At 37.9% G+C, this 19,724-nt stretch overlaps 1 protein-coding gene across 3 annotated transcripts in view; it reads left to right on the top strand.

Annotated features, from left to right (window-relative positions):
* The first annotated feature begins 1,218 nt into the window (after nucleotides 1–1,218).
* KCNIP1 (potassium voltage-gated channel interacting protein 1) overlaps nucleotides 1,219–19,724 on the top strand; it is a 557,205-nt gene continuing 538,699 nt past the window's right edge. For 2 of the 3 annotated variants that reach the window (XM_088458909.1, XM_088458908.1), the window contains exon 1: nucleotides 1,219–1,448. In XM_088458909.1, coding sequence (XP_088315035.1) covers nucleotides 1,388–1,448 — 61 coding nt within the window. In that variant the 5' untranslated portion in view covers nucleotides 1,219–1,387. Of the gene's footprint in view, nucleotides 1,449–1,528; nucleotides 1,564–19,724 lie in introns of those variants that run through there. The other variant, XM_088458911.1, reaches the window with a different exon arrangement.

The following is a 19,724-nucleotide window of genomic DNA, read 5'->3' as shown; positions in this document are numbered from 1 at the left end:
AGTTACATTTACAGAAGCTGCCTGTGCTGTCTTCTTTTGACAGACATTAGGGAGGAGTAATGCAAATTGCCAGCCAGCAGCAGACCAATAAAAAGCCAGCCACTAGGAATGTCACAGGTTTAATCACTTGTGTTTAAAGTGGAATTTATGATGTCTTTGGCTTTTTATCATCATAAAATTGTAGCAATATAATACATAATTTATCAATAACTAATCAATAAAAAGTAGCCAGGATGTTGCCTTAGCAACATAACTCTTTCATGGCCAAAGCACTTACATAAATTCAGGGACATGCAGAGCAAATAAAACAGTGTTACAGCGGATAAATGAAATAAATAATAGACCACAGAGATGTACAGAACACTTCACTCATCCAGTTCTTTACAGGAGATAATCCAGAGCTTTAAATCTCCAAATCTCTCTAAATAAATTTGTAAGGTAAGAATCAGACGGTTAGAACTAAGGATTGAAGGCAGCCTGAAAGAGTGCTGGCACAAGAGTCTAAAAGAAGACAAAAAAATAACAAAATAGCAAAACACACAGGAAAAAAAAAGAGTAGAATAATAAATCCACAAAAAAACAAACAAATAAACTGAAAGTAGAGCAACAGTTGTACTCTAGTGTAAAGCATTTTTTATTTTTTTTATTTTATCTTTAGGATAGCATGCAACACCACTTGGTCATAAAAGTGATATATAACTATGCTGCCATTTTATAATACATTGAAAACAGACACAGAAAACAATTGATGGCCAAATTCAGCCTTTAAATTTTAATATTCCCCATTAATCATTGTGGCTGTACATTCTTCTGACCTCCCATTGCCCCTGCTTGTTTACTTGCTATCAATTGTATCGAGCAGGATCTACTTTATTCATGATGGGTACCCTTTACAAGACCCATTTCATCCCCGGAGACCCCCGCCATGCCTACAGATATCTGTCGTTTAGTATTCTGGAAGTGATGCATTGATGTGTGTATGTATAAGTCAGCCTGCCGGTGGGAGCCATAAGTGAACAAAAGACAGGGAAAAAAAAAATACTGTGTGTTAATGTGGCAGGACTCCAGATAGGTTTTAATGCAATCTTCTGCCAGCACTAGACTAAGGGAATCTACCTAACATTTAAATTTTGATGGGGAGCTGTTTTGAATAATAACTGTGAAGACTGTGTGAGTCAGTGTGTGTGTGTTGATTGAAAGAGAGCGAGGGAGAGAGAGAGAGAGGAGAGGGGGAGAGGGGGAGAGAGCAAGCCTCTGAACAGAACGCTGGCTGGCGGCTGAGCTGCAGTGTTCTCTGTTATATATTTTTTCCCCTGGAGTAGTCAATCTAAGCGGATTTATATTCAAGGGGGATAAAAAAAAAAGTCACACAAGTATCGTTTCCAAAATGGGTGCAGTGATGGGGACATTCTCCTCCTTCCAGACCAAACAAAGAAGACAATCTAAAGGTAAGATTCCTGCCTTGCCTGAATGCTTACAATTAAAATCACTGATCACTTAAACTGGATAACCATGTGCAGTCTGTAGCCTAAGAATGAAGACATGAACTGGCTGCATGCTCAGGTAGCTGAGAAACGTATTGATGTTGTGGATGAGATAGAGGTTCATTATTACTGCAATCAAATATCTGTGGTTTCATTCCTTATGATGAGATAGACTATGGAAATGTGTGCATTATATCTAAAAGTACCATCCCGCAGAGCCCCAATTCATCCAACCATATGTAGCTGGTGATTTAACCTAGACACAGCTCCAAGCAGTTATCTAACAGATGCGATGAGATGTGTCATATTTAAGTCCTACATAAATTAATATGTGTCCACTTTGTTGTAAGCATGCAAAACAGGACTGAGGGTTTCAGTGGGATGTCACAGGGAGGCAAAGTGGATGAGGTGTTCATTCATGGGCAGCTGGAGTAAGAGAATAAGATGTCTGTACCTATACCACGTCTCTGCACTTTGTATACCGAGCACCCGCATTGTGTGATCCATTATGTCAAAATTCGACAGCACTGTCCCACCGTGTGTTTTCCTATGGTGTACTTACTGTACAATTGGAGCATCACTCGAGAATTTAGAAAGCAACAAGCCAAGGCTATCAAATGCAACAAGCACTTCAGCCTCAAATCATTAACATTTTACATCTATTTTTGTTATTGCAGTTATACCCTAATAGGATAGACGCAAATTTATATGGCAGTTGGAAAATAGGTAATGATCTATTTAGAATGGAAAGGAACTATGCCTCTGAAATTGGAGGCTGCCATATTGGAAACTGTTGCATCCTTCTGTGTCTGGGAAATATATTTGTTTTTCTGTCGCTTTAATATATACTGAAGACAAACATTGGCGAAAGGGAACCATCTAATGATGGATATACTGTATACACAGACACGTGCTGCACCTGTCACAGATTAATTTGTATGTATAGTATTTGTATAGTGAACAGAGCTACTGTATTTCTCAAACAACAGTTGATTCTTGCAGTTTCTTTAATTATGTATGTGTTTTGTTTACCTACTTATCAAACATACCTAATTATGTTTCTGCTGTGATAGAAAACATGTTGCTCTTAGTGTGTAGCACCTGTAGAAGTCTTCTCAGGTGAAACAATGACTGGTAGATAATAGATTTGCAGAGAATTCTCCTTAGGTTTTAACACACGAATGAACCCTTTGCTAAAAATCAATGCAAATACGCTAGACTTTTTCTTTTACATTGGCCACATTGCTGTGTCGGTTAGTATAGCATTCTCTCTATGGCATAAGAATAACAATATAAATGGTAAGTGCAGCTTAAGATGGGTACACACTGTGCAATCTGTCCTACAATATATTGTTCCGACATGGATCTTAATACTAATGATATATTGTGCATATCGTAAACGTGTACGCCGATTGCGTGCACGGTGGTTGTTCATCGGCGGTCCTTTGTATGGGACAATGCAATGAATGACGCCATGCTGCTAAATGTAGCATGAAAAGATATACTGTGCAGTTGTGTAGTGTGTACAGCCGGTGCAATATTGTGGTCCATCACGTTGTGCCATCGCTGGTGTGACATTGTATAGTATGTACCCAGCTTTACACTTTGCATGTTAATAATAATTAATATTTATTTATTAACAGTGTTAATTATATAGCACACACATGTTCTGCAGTGCTTTACAGAGAATGTATTCAGCTATTTAGCCAGTCCCTGCCCCAGAGGAACTTACAATCTATATTGCCTACCACATGTACACAATACACACACACATACACACAAGGGTTCATTTTTATTTATTTTTGTCAGTAGCCAATCAACTTACCAGTATATTTTAAGAATTTGAGAGGAAATTGGTGTACCCCAAGGAAACCCACAAAATATAGAGAGAACATACAAACTATGCACATATAGGCCATGACCAGGAATTGAACTCATGACCTCTATGTGGGGGACAGTAATACAAATCCCTACACCAACCATACATGGGAAAAAAATGTTTTTGTGACAAGGTCAGATGCAGTGATACATCACTTATAAATACAGAAATAATGCATATGGCTTTTAAACCTATCCTCAAGTAATAAGTATATAATGGAGCACAGATTGAGAAGTAGATCTGTAACAGTATATACTGTATATGCCTATTTCATCCTCCCAATAACTTATCTTTGTAAATAAAATATGGGTAGTATTTATTTTTTAGAAAATATTTTTTCTTTTTAATATAATGAAATATTGACAGCTGTAAAAACTTCTCTTGATTTTATCCATATGTTCTTACCTTTTTGAGAAAGGCTGATTGTATTTTTTATTAACTGTTTTTATTTATTTTTTATTTTTTATTATCTTCTCATTATTATGTGTCTCTGAATAAATTGTTTCATTATATATATATATATATATATATATATATATATATATATACTTTATTTTCTTTGATTCACACAATGTGTTTATGCACTTGAAAACAGTATTTCATTTGAGTCACACTAATATCATTTGTGCACTTTAGCAAACTAGTCACTCTGCAGTCAATCATTTTTATCTAATTGTTTACTAATACCAGTATTAACCAGTATTTTTTATCGTTGACATTGAGCTGACGCCTTTAAATATCAGGCATTGTTGCTGCATTTTTTATTGTTTAGTTTTTCACGATTATTAAATTATACACTTTACCTCACTCCATTACAGTAATATTGGCGCCGTCCAATCTATTTTTTCTTTCAAAATATGGGTACTACCAGTTTTAATGGCGTCCTTGCTACTTCCCCTGGATGTTTCATCAAAGTATCCCCAAATTTCTTAATATACTAAGGCAATTCCTCCTAATTCTACTGCTTATCTTTACATCTTCAATCTTGAGTGATGTTTACTTTGGCCATCTAATACTAATGTGTTGGAGAATCTTAGTTCTCCTGCCAACTGGTATTAACTGATTTACTAATGTTTTTAATGCTGGTAAAATGCATGTCAGCTGTTTGGTGTTGGAAACCAGTGTACTCATTACCACTGTTGCTAGCATTTGCTTATATAATATTACAGAATCGTTATTTCACTGTAACACATCTTACTCTTCAGATGCCCTTACTACGGGTAAAACTACTGCAGTGATTGGGCCGGATTAACAATGGGGCAGATGGAATTCCAGGTCCTTGCCTTCACATGAAATAGGCCAATCATCATGGTAGCATACCTAGTAGGCCACACAGTTGGCCATACATCATAAGTATTAAAATAGCTATTATAGTTTTCTCACTATGGGGTCTATTTACTAAGCCTTGGATGGAGATAAGTGAACGGAGTCAAAGTACCAGCCAACCAGCGCCTAACTGTCATTTTTCAAACACAGCCTGTGACATGGCAGTTAGGAGCTGATTGGCTGGTACTTTATCTCCTTTCACTTTAGCACCATCCAAGGATTAGTAAATAGACCCCAAAATGATGCAATTTTTCTATTTTTATGTATTTAGGGGCCAATTCATCATGACACAATTATCACTAGTGATAATTATGTTTTAAACTCGCTGCGAGTTTAAAAAATGTTTTGCCTCCCTAACAAAAGTATCACATCTGAAAAGCTGCTCTTTTTGCGGAGTCAGCCTTTCAGAAAAATGCTACTTTTCCCCTGCAGCTGAGGCATCCAGAAGGATTTCCTCAATGCTGCATGTCTCTCCCCTCTCTATTCCCCACTGTCTTTCGCCCCCCCGCCCCCCCTCGTTCTCCTGTGTCGGTGTTCGATCCGGCCATTGCATGTGTCCAATCCGCCCTTCCCCCGCGGGTGTCTGATCCAGGTCCCCTCGTGAGTGTCCGATCCCCCCCTCCCCCGGTGAGTGTCCAATTCCCCCAATGTGGCTTTGCGGGTATCTGATTCCCCTCTCCCCCAGCGGGTGTCCGATCCCCCCCACCACGGCATCGGGGATGTCCGATAGCCCCCCTGCCGCTGTGTAAACGGCAGCCTGTGAAGATTATCGGGGGCTGAACGCCATCTCAGGATGGGGTTCGGTAACACCATCAAGTTCCAGCAAAAAAAATGCTTTTTCAGAACTTGATGAATAGCCCTGACCCTTCATTTGTACAAACGTATGTGAAAATGTTAATTTTCCCCTGCTTTTGTAAACAATAAGTGATGATGAATAGGCCCCTTAGTGAGGCACTGGGGATGATAGTGTAGGGGTGTATACACCGACATGGCTCTGGCCACACCCACACAGCACTGGTCACAGCTCCTCCCCTTCTCAGTGTAGGCCTGTGAACATTTTTTGTCCCAGGCCCATGTGGCTCTCAATCCGCCCCTGCACAGTGCAAGCAGGTACCTGGCCTTAAGCTTTTAAAATATGCTATGGTGAAAGTTAGTTCCTCAAATCCACATAATGCGAAAAATCAAATGTCAGTGTATGTTAACATTACCAACTATATTTGTTTAAGAACAGGATCTAAATATGCTCTGGAAATTGTAAAAAAAAAATCCCAGCAGTCTAAAGCAGCCACCCATACTGTACTGTGATCCTGGTTCTTGGCCTGAGAGCACATACTTTTGGCCAAATTGAATGAGATCTGGTAATTTGGCAGTCGGATAGGACAGCCAGATCACTTTCAGCATCAGTAAGGCCATTTAATGTGCTCAGAAGATGTCTGCTTACTCAGGCCAATATGTCATCTTCCAAACACCTTTCCTAACGTGTGATGATGAGGCTTTATTGTTGGGCCACACAAAATTAATAAAATATTTTTTATATGTATGTCCCAATATAAGAGTAAAGTTTGTGTTTTTTCCAAGCACATTGTACTCTCTCTCAGGGCTCTATTCATTATGTTAATTATCGGGGTCCGATAAACATATTGTATTTTTGGAGCTTGATGACTTTTGTCCTCATATTAGTGTATGGGGACAGCAGGCCATTCCAGGAGAGAATTTGATGAATGGTCCCAAAACTCAATATCTACAAAAGCAGGTGAAAATTTTAGTGATGATGAATAGATCCCTCAGTGACTGCATTCCTCATGTACAGTATGATATGAATATCGAGTGAGGGATTTTACTACATCTTGAGAACTAACAGAGGGGCCTATTCATCATCGAAGGCCGTATGGCCGCCGATGATTTAGTATTGATCTCGCTGCGAGGGATACTGAAGTATCCAACTCGCAGCGGGGAATAGATAACACCGGAGCAATTCAGCATTGCTCTGGTGCGAGGACAGCTGCTCCGAAAAGCAGCTTTCCCCTCGGTTAGTATCGCAGCTACAGATGTAGCTGCGTTACTTACCTCCTCTCCGTCGGCCGAGGTCACGCATGCGCACAGTCATCGGGGAGTTCCTGAGAAGGTGGCGGAGGGATCCGCTCGGATCCTTCTTCGCATCCCCAGAACTCCTTCCCATTGGAAGCAGCAGGGCTACGAGAGCACGCGCCATCTGAAGATGGCGCTTGTTCTCGTCAGCAAGTTTGCTGAATATCAGGGGGTCCTATCGGACCCCTGATGATGAATGAGCCGGTAAGTAAAATATGTGGAAACTAGTGTTTCCGCATGGTTACCGGGCCATTTATCGATGATGAATAGGCCCCAGAGACTGGAACCAATGTCGTTGTCTCTGAGCAGAATTGGAATTGTTCAATACCTATAGTTTCTTTACATCAGCATCCTTTTTCTTTGGAATGCTTTGCGATAAGTCTGTCTCCAATCATAAAACAGAAGAGGTGAAAGGGAGGCAGGATGTTGGAGAAAAGTCATCTTAACTCATCTAGGGGGTCTATTCATGAAGGGAAAAGTATTCCCTGTGATAATTAAGGATTGAACTCACTGCACGTATTCATCATGCCTCCTATACTTAATTATCACTTCCGAAAAGCTGTTCCTTTTGCGGAGACAGCTTTTCAGAAAAGGGGCACATTTTCCCTGCTTCACTGTCTCTTCGCAAGCTATGCATGCGCAGCCTGGAGACAGGCTGCGAAGAGACAGTGAAGCAGCAGGGGAGAAGCTGGAGGTCTATCACCCCTCCCCCGCTCGCCCCCTCCCCTGCTTGCTTCGGTGCACCTCCCCGCTCACCCCGCTGATGGTGTCGCCTGACACCCCTGCTGCCGCTGGAGTCTGAGACAGTGCAGCCCCGCAGCACTAGTCCTCCACCGCCACTTCTGTGTCCTCCCCCACCCCGGCTCACTGGAGGAGAGCTCGGGGAGCTGGGAGGGAGCTTCAATAAGGTAAGAGGACACAGCAGGAAGTGATCTTTTCAGATCCCTCTGCTATATCGGATGCTGTACAACATCTCAGGGTATCACTGTCAAGTTCCAAAATAAATGCTTTTTCCAAATTTGATGAATTTCATAATTTCCATATACCCATACTACAGTATGGGGACTGTATAGTACTACAGTATGGGGACTGTATAGTACTACAGTATGGGGACTGTATAGTACTATAGTATGGGGACTGTATAGTACTACAGTATGGGGACAGTATAGTACTACAGTATGGGGACTGTATAGTACTACAGTATGGGGACTGTATAGAACTACAGTAGGGGGACTGTATAGTACTACAGTATGGGGACTGTATAGTACTATAGTATGGGGACTGTATAGTACTACAGTATGGGGACTGTATAGTACTACAGTATGGGAACTGTATAGTACTACAATATGGGGACTGTATAGTACTACAGTATGGGGACTGTATAGAACTATAGTAGGGGGACTGTATAGTACTACAGTATGGGGACTGTATAGTACTATAGTATGGGGATTGTATAGTACTATAGTATGGGAACTGTATAGTACTACAATATGGGGACTGTATAGTACTACAGTATGGGGACTGTATAGTACTACAGTATGGGGACTGTATAGTACTACAGTATGGGGACTGTGGAAATTATCGGGGACAATTGTAACCAGGAGCTATCAGTGATATCTCCTGCGTTACAAGAATGAAGAATAACCCTGGCATTTAATTTCTAAAAAAATAGGTGAAAATCTTAATTTTCACCTACTTTTGTAGAGTGATGATGAATAAACCCCATGGGGTAAATTTAATAAAGTTTGTCGGGAGATAAAATTGTGAGAGATAAAGCACTAACCAATCAGCTCCAAACTGTCACTTTACAGGATTTGTTTGAAAAATGACAGTTAGGAGTTGAATGGTTGGTGCTTTAATTCTCACAATTTTACCTCTCTTCATGGGCCTATTCATGATGTCAATTATCAGGATCCCCGATACATTCTAACTCGCCGTGGAATCCGGAGCAATTCATCATTTCTCCGGCGCAGTGACAGTTGATGCAAAATCAGCTGTCCCCGCAAGTGGCTTCACTGCTTCTTTTCGGAGCAGTGAATCTTTTCACTACAGGTCACGCATGCGTACAAGAGCGCAAACGTCTGGCTGAAGGATCCCTCTTCACGACTCTGGACTCCATCCCATAGGGAAGGAGCAGGATGCAGTCCACAAGCCGGAACATTCACCATCTGAATGCTTTAATTTTTTGTAATAAGGGCCAATTGGGAAAATATTCTGTTTCATATTCTCTCCAACATTTACAACAGTTTAAGTTCATGATCATGTCTATGTTTTCTCTCCACGACTTCCTATTTTTCTTTTTAAATAATAAGACTAAGGGGGTATGTACTACACATTTCACTTTGGATGCGGTACATCCTGCCACTTATCGGATTAATAGCAGCATTAATTATGCCGGCATGCACTTAGACTTGTGATAAAAATGCATAGGACAGCTCTTCCGAAAAGAGTGTCCTTTGTAATGATAAGACTAGGACTTCGGGGTTTATGAACCAGAAGTCCCTCAGGTGTTCTTCTGTGCATGCGCCGGGTGACGTACGCGCTGCGGGGGACATTGGGAGGAATCCGACCAGATCCGTCTCAGTGAACACTGCGAAGAGAAACCTATAGGCTTCTATTAGGCAGTGCTATCTATAGATGGCGTTGCCTAACAGGTCCAAGATCCAGAGAGTATTGCAATCAGGAACTTGGTACATATGGAGAATGCGGCCATAACTCAGATAACGGCGGTTTTCTTAGTTTTGGACGCATTTTGTTTTTAGTACATCACGCCCTAACTACTGAATATGTAAGCTTACCATGCAATGGCATTGACTTTATGAAGGGGTTGTCTCAAAAATAAATAAAGCATATAAAGGAAACAGATAACTCTGAACCATGAAGGTGAAATAGACTGTTCAATGCTAATCTGACATGACACTGCAGATCTGTAAAGCTAAAAAGTAAAGTAAAGCATCTACCACATTAGTGTGTCCTGATGGGGTCTGGTGCAGAAGAAAAGAGAGGCTGTAGATGTTTGAATTACTGTAACTTACCAGGTGCTGACTCCTACCACTCTTTATGAATTCACGCAGTGCAGCTCTGCAAGGAAAGTCTGCTAAATTATCAGTCAGTGAGTATCTGCTCTGTCTAAGAAGCAAATTCCTCCTAGCATGGCTATCTCCTGCAAAATAAAAATAAAAAAGGGAGTATTCTGGCCATATTTAGTTTATTGTAAACACTCCAATTATTTAATTTACAAGTTGACATATCTATCTATTTATCTATCTATCTATCTACCTAATATCTATCTATCTACAGTATCTCTCTAATATCTATCTATCTACCTAATATCTATCTATCTACAGTATCTATCTAATATCTTTCTATCTACCTAATATCTATCTATCTATATATCTATCTACAGTATCTACCTAATATCTATCTATCTATCTAATATATATATCTATCTACCTAATATCTATCTATCTATCTATCTACCTAATATATATCTACCTACAGTATCTAATATCTATCTATCTACCTAATATCTATCTACCTAGTATCTATCTACCTAATATCTATCTATCTATCTATCTATCTAATATCTATCTATCTATATACTTAATATCTATATATCTATCGATCAATCTATTATCTCTTTCTATCTAATATATATCTACTTAATATCTATATATCTACCTAATATCTATCTATCTATCTAACATCTATTGCTCTAATATCTATCTATCTATCTATCTAGTATATCTATCTATCTATCTATCTATTTATCTATCTAGTATATCTCTCTCTAATATCTATCTCTATCCATCTATCTATCTATCTATCTATCTATATATCTACCTAATATATATCTATCTATTTACCTAATATCTATCTATCTACCTAATATCTATCTATCTATCTATCTACCTAATATCTATCTATCTGCAGTATCTATCTAATATCTATTTATCTACCTAATATCTGTCTATCTACAATATCTACCTGATATCTATCTATCTATCTAATATCTATCTATCTAATATATATCTATCTACCTAATATATATCTATCTAATATCTATCTACCTAATATCTATCTGCCTACAGTATCTAATATCTATCTATCTACCTAATATCTATCTACCTAGTATCTAATTATCTATCTATCTACCTAATATCTATCTATCTATCTATCTATATCTACCTAATATATATATATATATATATATATATATATATATATATTTACCTAATATCTATCTATCTATCTATCTACCTAATATCTATATATCTATTGATCAATCTATTATCTCTTTCTCTATCTAATATATATCTACTTAATATCTATCTATCTACCTAATATCTATCTATCTATCTATCTAATATCTATTGCTCTAATATCTATCTATCTATCTATCTATCTATCTATCTAGTATATCTCTCTATCTATCTATTTATCTATCTAGTATATCTCTCTCTCTCTCTATCTAATATCTATCTATCTATCTATCTATCTATCTATCTACCTAATATATATCTACCTACAGTATCTAATATCTATCTATCTACCTAATATCTATCTACCTAGTATCTATCTATCTACCTAATATCTATCTATCTATCTAATATCTATCTATCTATATACTTAATATCTATATATCTATCGATCAATCTATTATCTCTTTCTATCTAATATATATCTACTTAATATCTATCTATCTACCTAATATCTATCTATCTATCTAACATCTATTGCTCTAATATCTATCTATCTATCTATCTAGTATATCTATCTATCTATCTATCTATCTATTTATCTATCTAGTATATCTCTCTCTAATATCTATCTATCTATCCATCAATCCATCTATCTATATATCTACCTAATATATATCTATCTATTTACCTAATATCTATCTATCTACCTAATATCTATCTATCTACCTAATATCTATCTATCTGCAGTATCTATCTATCTACCTAATATCTGTCTATCTACAGTATCTACCTGATATCTATCTATCTATCTATCTATCTCTCTATCTATCTATCTAATATCTATCTATCTAATATATATCTATCTACCTACCTAATATCTATCTAATATCTATCTACCTAATATATATCTATCTAATATCTATCTACCTAATATCTATCTACCTACAGTATCTAATATCTATCTATCTACCTAATATCTATCTACCTAGTATCTAACTATCTATCTATCTACTTAATATCTATTTATCTATCTAGTATATATCTCTCTCTCTATCTAATATCTATCTATGTATCCATCTATCTATCTATATATATATACCTAATATATATATATATATATATATATATACACATATATATATATATATATATATACATAAATATATATATATATATATATATATATATATTTACCTAATATCTATCTATCTACCTAATATCTATATATCTATTGATCAATCTATTATCTCTTTCTCTATCTAATATATATCTACTTAATATCTATCTATCTACCTAATATCTATCTATCTATCTATCTATCTACCTATCTATATATTTATCTAATATCTATTGCTCTAATATCTATCTATCTATCTATCTATCTATCTATCTATCTATCTATCTGTCTATGTAGTATATCTCTCTATCTATCTCTCTATCTATCTATTTATCTATCTAGTATATCTCTCTCTATCTAATATCTATCTATCTATCCATCTATCTATCTATCTATCTATCTATATCTATCTACCTAATATATATATATATATATATATATATTTACCTAATATCTATCTATCTATCTAATATCTATCTACCTAATATCTATCTATCTAATATATAAATATCTATCTACCTAATATCTATCTATCTATCTATCTACTATCTGTTATCTCTCTCTCTCTCTCTCTCTCTCTCTCTATCTATCTACCTAATATCTATCTATCTACATAATATTTATATATCTATCTATCTAAAATCTATCTTTCTATCTATCAAAAATCTATTGCTCTAATATCTAGCTATCTACTTAATATCTATCTATCTATCTACCTAATATCTATCTACCTAATATCTATCTATCTACCTAATATATATCTATCTGTCTATCTAATTAATATCTATCTATCTGATATCTATCTATCTACCTACCTAATATCTATCTCATATCTATCTACCTAATATCTATCTATCTATCTACCTAATATCTTTCTACCTAATATCTATCTACCTACAGTATCTATCTAATATCTATCTATCTACCTAATATCTATCTATCTATCTACCTAATATCTATCTATCTATCTAATATATATCTATCTACATAATATCTATATATCTATCGATCAGTCTATCTAGTAACTATCTATTATCTCTTTCTCTCTCTATCTAATATCTATCTATCTACATAATATCTATCTATCTACCTAATAGCTATCTATCTATCAAATATCTATTGCTCTAATATCTATCTATCTAATTAATATCTATCTATCTAAAATCTATCTATCTACCTAATATCTATCTATCTATATACAGTATCAATCTAATATCTATCTATCTACCTAATATCTATCTATCTATTTATATATCTACAGTATCTTTCTAATATCTATCTATCTATGTACCTAATATATATCTATCTATCTAATATATATCTATCTAATATCTATCTACCTACCTAATATCTATCTACCTAATATATATCTATCTATCTATCTACCTAATATCTTTCTACCTAATATCTATTTACCTACAGTATCTATCTAATATCTATCTATCTACCTAATATCTATCTACCTATCTATCTACCTAATATCTATCTATCTATCTAATATCTATCTATCTACCTAATATCTATATATATATCGATCAATCTATCTATTTAGTATCTATCTATTATCTCTTTCTCTCTCTATCTAATATTTATCTACATAATATCTATCTATCTACCTAATATCTATCTATCTATATCTATTGCTGTAATATCTATCTATCTTTCTATCTATCTAATATCTATTCTCTCTCTGTCTCTGTCTCTGTCTCTGTCTCTCTCTCTCTCTCTCTCTCTCTCTCTCTCTCTCTCTCTCTCTCTCTCATAGTTGCCTTACATGCTCTTTAAAAATGTAACCAATATCTTTTAAAGGAGAAAAGTGCAGCTAAAGCTTGAAAATATATACAGTATTTATTAATATCTTGCAAAGAGTTATTTCAATGCTGCACAGCTTTCTTATTCATTAACACATTGCTCAATGTATGTTGCCATATTTCTCTGAAATCTATCACACAGCTAATTTAATACTCTCAAGGTCTGATTTTATAGGACTGGTGTAAGTCCTAAAGGTACATGCACAGTATGTAATGTTAGGTAAGGTACAGTATAGCATAAGTGAATCTTATTTCTGTATACTGTACGTTAAATAATTTTATCTCATTTTATACTTCCACTTGAATACTTTTTTTCATTGCTAGCACCTTAATGAAATATTTAGTTACCTGCCACGCTGTATTTGTTACATGCATATATTAGTCAGTTTGGTTAACCAGATATATAGCATTAATGTATTAATGGTATATTGCTCACACTTGCCAACGGTACTGTTCTTTGCCATTACTGTATGTAGGCATTATAGTTGGAAGAGTGATTTCCAGAAATGTATAACTTAAAAGCTTTGTAATATTACACACAATTTATCATGCATGGATAGAGCTTTATCGCAAGCTCTGTCCCTGCAAGGGATTTGTAGTAAATCCCTGTGATATTGCTTGAATTCGCAATGCGAATTCAGTCGATAATATCACACTACAATCTGCATTACAAATGCTAATTCAGTCGATAAAATCACACTACAATCTGCATTACAAATGCGGATTGTAGTAAATAGAGCCCATAGGCCCCTACTATGGTGCAATAAATGAAAACATTTTCCACTTCAGCTAATTTCAGATACAACATACAAGTGTCACTAAATTCTATATACTACAAAAACACAATTGTCATTTATTTTCAAAATGATCTCATAAACAGATGCAGAAATAGAGCACCAATGTGATACTAGATTAAAATTCGAGATTATATTATAATCCGATATTTCTGGAGTTTTTTTTTTCCTTCAAAAACTGTGCTAAATATAATATTTGCAAATAAGTGTTTAATTTGGATTTTGCTAAATGTAAATAGAGAATAATTAAGTTGTTGTGTCCTTGAAAATGTAATTGCATAGTCAATTTAAGGGATCAATTATTTGAATAAATATTTCACTATTTCCTATATATTAGTAACTGTAGCCAAAAGCAGTATTTGTGTGTGGAATTACTTCTTTACTTTCTTTTTTTTTTTTTTTTGCTACAACACTGTCTCCACAGTACTGTATGCTGTACTAAACCTGCACTCGCATGACATAGCTGCAAAGCAACATTCACTCCAATTTCCAAGGACACTGCTATTGCCCCTGGTCAGAGCCGGATTTAGATCTCATGGGGCCCTAGGCAAGATACCTGTTTGGTGCCCTCCTCCCTCAAACTACGTTTTCCCTAGTACCTTAACCTAAACAACTAAACTAACCCTAATACCCTAGCCCCTAAAGTGATCCTAATACCCTATCCATAATACCGTAACACAAACACCTAAACTAACCCTAATATTCTAATTAAACCGCTACACCAGTGGGTCTCAAACTCTGGTCCTCACTTCACATTTTGCCGATCTCCTGGCAGGTGCACAGGTGTATTCATTAATCACTGACAAATTTAAAAAAATCCACAAGTGAAGCTAATTATCTCACTGGATTCCATGAGGAGACCTGGAAAACATGCATTTGGGGTTCTGAGGACGGGAAGCAATGGGGAAGCCGACTGCCTAAATACCGGCAGCCGGCTTCCCGACTGTTATATCCCGGCAACGGTGAAATGCCGGGCGTCTAGATGTAGACGCCCGCATTTCCCCGACGCCGGGAGACCGGCGCCCGGTATCCCGATCGTAGTGATGCCGGGCGCCGCGAGCGGACAGTCGCTGGGGGGAGGGTTAGGTTTAGGGCTCTCGGGGGGGACTTAGGGGTAGGCACCCCCCCGGGAGGGTTAGGGTTAGGCTAGGGAGAGGGAGGGTTAGGTTTAGGCACCCCCGGGGGGGATATAGGGTTAGGCAACCCCCCGGAGGACTTAGGTTTAGGCAGCGGGGAAGGGGGTGGTTAGGGTTAGGCACTTAGAGGGGGGATTAGGGTTAGGCATTTGGGGGGGAAGTTAGGGTTAGGCACCCATAAGGAGGGTTAGGGTTAGGAGGGTTAGGTTAGGTTAGTAGATACTCACCTATCCACGAACGGGATTTCCAGCGCTGTCGGGCTTCCGTTGCTCGGAACTTTGCTGATGTCGGCCTGCCGCTGCCGGGAATCAGCCGGCGATATTTCATACCCATTCCCTGAGGACCGAGTTTGAAAACCTGTGCACTACACCATCCCTAATACTCCATCACTAATACCCTAACCCAAACCACTACACCAACCCTAATACCCTATACCTAATACACTAACCCAAATTCCAAAACTAAAGGTGCCCACACTCTGCACAACTTGCAAACAATGCAATGTCGTTAACGATTTCCCTTGAACCCTCCCCGGCAGCTCCCCGGCACTCCTGGACACGATATGGTGCTAAAAAGTGTCCATTCTGACCAACGATCTATCGTGCGTCCTTAACGATACCCAGTACCGTTGGAACGCACATCATTATCGTCAGTGGACACTCACGATTTGCACATATTTTGAACGGTTTGTTGTTCAGATGCGTCGAAATTGACAAATCGTGCAAATTATCTGAGTGTGTGGGCACCTTAAGCCTAACATCTAACCCAAACTGCTACACCAACCCTAATACCCAAACCACGCCGAATCACGTCATTTTGGCCCCGCCCCCTGCTTCACAATGCCGGGATTATCGGCATTGTGTGGCAGGGCCAAAATGACGCAACAGTGTGGCCACGCCCCCAGTTCCACCCACATTCGCCGGAAATGCCCCCCGATTTTGCCAATCTGGCTGCCCCTTCCCGGAAGGGGCAGACAGAATGTCGGTATCTCTGCTGTAACCAGGAGTGAGAAAGTTTGTAAACGAAAGCATGGGGACCAGGATTCAAAGTCCCTAAGTTGGCGAAATATAAAGACAATCACACTTTACATTACAAATACAAATAAGACAAACATAATATATAAAAAATACCAAGGTCAGGTCAATTATGAGACATATTTCTTAATGTACTGTAGTATCATCCATATGTGGAACAGTATGATAGTGCAATCAATATATTTTATATAAATGAAAATATAGACAAAGTTGGGGAAAACAGAATCTGCCTTAAAATAGATACCTGCTGCTCCCCCTCTAACCAGTGGTAGAGGAGAAGGAATGAGAGATCTGTTTATGCAGTAACCCCTTGTGAGCCACCGGTTCTTATCTTCAGCTTTTCATTTCTGCTGTTAATTGTTTTACCATAAGGAATAGGGAAACCAATGAGAGAGCTACTACGCTGGTATGGGAGCCGGTGAGATATTATAGTATGGTAGTAGTACACAGTACCCTCACTGTGTAATTGATCACATAGATATATAATCACTTGCAAGATTGTAATTAGAGCCACTGTAACCTACCACTGTAGGTCCAAAATTAATATAGTTCAGTTAAATACATTGACAGTCACTATCAAAATATATTTGGGCTGTAATTTCATTAGCCACCTGTACCATATTATAAAAAAATACACGATCTCCATGATAAAGTGCAAATTCTTCAGTAAACTATTATTCAGGCATAATTGCAATCAATATTCCACTTGTCATCAATTCAAACAAATATGTATACATCACATCCCTTAAAACATAAATATTTCTAGAAGTTTTGATGACATTGGTTAAAGATAAAGTGCAAGTGCTCTATTGAATTTACCCCTGTTTATGGTAAGTAAGGTGCAAGTGCCTAACAGCTACCCAGGTAAAGCATCAACTCCAGATGGTAATATCAGGGAGAATTCTCTCTCAAACACGAGCTGCAGTTATGCCATAGTTATCTATAATCATTTCACAAGCAGTGAATCGATACCTGCAAACATATAGAAATCAGTGTCCCATTCATCCTCACAATATATGCCTGCTTGTGGGGACAGTATAATTACGTATCTGCCTTTCGTCATCCATTGAAACAGGTGTGATAGATGGAAAGAAATGCATTAGCATTCAGAGATAGTGTAACTAATTACATGATCATATGTTCATATACGACCCTAGTGTTGGGGTGTCACGTACTGCGCAGTCACGGGGTACCCTGGGATCCAATGCGCATTTCACCTCGCTGGCTTGTTCACAAGGAATTAGCTTTAGCTTTTTTTTTTATATGATACAGGTGGCTAGTGAGATTACAGCCCAAATATATTTTGATAGTGACAGTCAATGTATTTAATTGAACTATATTAATTTTGGACTCAGTGGTTTATATACTATTAACATATTTTTCATCTAATTACAAACTTGTAAGTGATTATGGGGCCTATGTACTAAGCAGTGATAAGAGACAGAGTGAAAAGTGATTATGGGGCCTATTCATTAAACCTAAAAATTCTCTGGAGATAGTTAGCTTTAGAATTCTCATGGAGTTCTAGCTAATTATAGGTGGAATTCATCATTCCACCTCTCCATAAGTATCTATTCCGAAAAGCTGTCATTTTTGCGATGACAGCTTTTCGGGAAATAGATACTTTTCCCTGCCTACACTACCTTATCGCATCTGGAAACAGTGCTGCGCATGCGCTGTTACATCTGTAAAACCAGCGCATGCGCAGCACTGCCTACAGATGCATTAAGTTTGTGTACCCCCCGACCCCCCCCAACCCCCTCCGCTCACCTTCCCCCCCCCGACTTACCTGTCCGCACAGCAGCCTCCGGCTCCGTCCTGCTGGTCTGTCATGTGGTTTCCCAGCAGACCACATGACAGATTAGAAAAAAAAAAAAACTTTTTTTTTTTTGTCTAAACTTTCTTGTGCTCTGCTGGGGAGCACACATGTCCGACCAGCCTCCGGAGCCTGAGGACAGAGCAGAACGCCGGAGGGACTCATCGGGGGACCTGCACACGCGGATACAGGTAAGTTTCACCTGCTATTCGCCACCTCACAGTGGCGAATAGTAACTGCATCCTATGGAGCCTATTCATCAATACTAAATTAACATTTTTAAGGACATTTTCCTTAAATAACGTTATTTTAGTATTCATGAAGCCACTTAGCACAGGAGATATCACTGATATCTCCTTGCTAAGTCCCCCTGCGTTAATTTCCACACTCCCCATACATTAGTATGGGGATGTGGAAATTATGGTATTCATCAAATTCCGATAATTATGAATTTTAGGAATTTGATGAAGGTACTATCCGCCACTGTGAGGTGACGTACAGCAGGTGACACTTACCTGCTTCCAGCTGGTGAGGTTCCCCGGCGTCTTCCTCCAGTGGTCTGGTGCGTCCTCTGGCTCCGGAGGCTGGTTGGACACTATGTTCTCCCAGCAGAACACAATAAAGATTAGAAATAAAGAACTTTTTTTTTCTAATCTGTAGTGTGGTCTGTTGGGAGACCATGTGACAGACCAGCAGGACGGAGCCGGAGGCTGCTGCGCGGACAGGTAAGTGCTGAAGAGGGGGGAGGTGAGCGGAGCGGGGGACACAAACTTACCGCATCTGTAGGCAGTGCTGCGCATGCGCTGGTTTTTACAGATGTAACAGCGCAAGCGCAGCACCGATTACAGCTGCGATAAGCTAGAGTAGAGAGGGATAACTATCTATTTCCTGAAAAGCTGTCATCGCAAAAATTACAGCTTTTGAGAATAGTTATAGGTAGGAGGAATGATGCATTCCTCTGGTAATTAGGTAGAACTTGCAAGGAGTTCTAAACCTAATTACCTCCAGGGAAAGTTTAGCATTGATAAATAGGCCCC

This window comes from Taudactylus pleione, unplaced genomic scaffold, assembly GCF_031769625.1.
Source record: "Taudactylus pleione unplaced genomic scaffold, aTauple2 ptg000864l, whole genome shotgun sequence".
In the NCBI taxonomy this organism is placed as follows: domain Eukaryota; kingdom Metazoa; phylum Chordata; class Amphibia; order Anura; family Myobatrachidae; genus Taudactylus; species Taudactylus pleione.
This window is presented reverse-complemented; position numbering and strand designations above follow the sequence as displayed.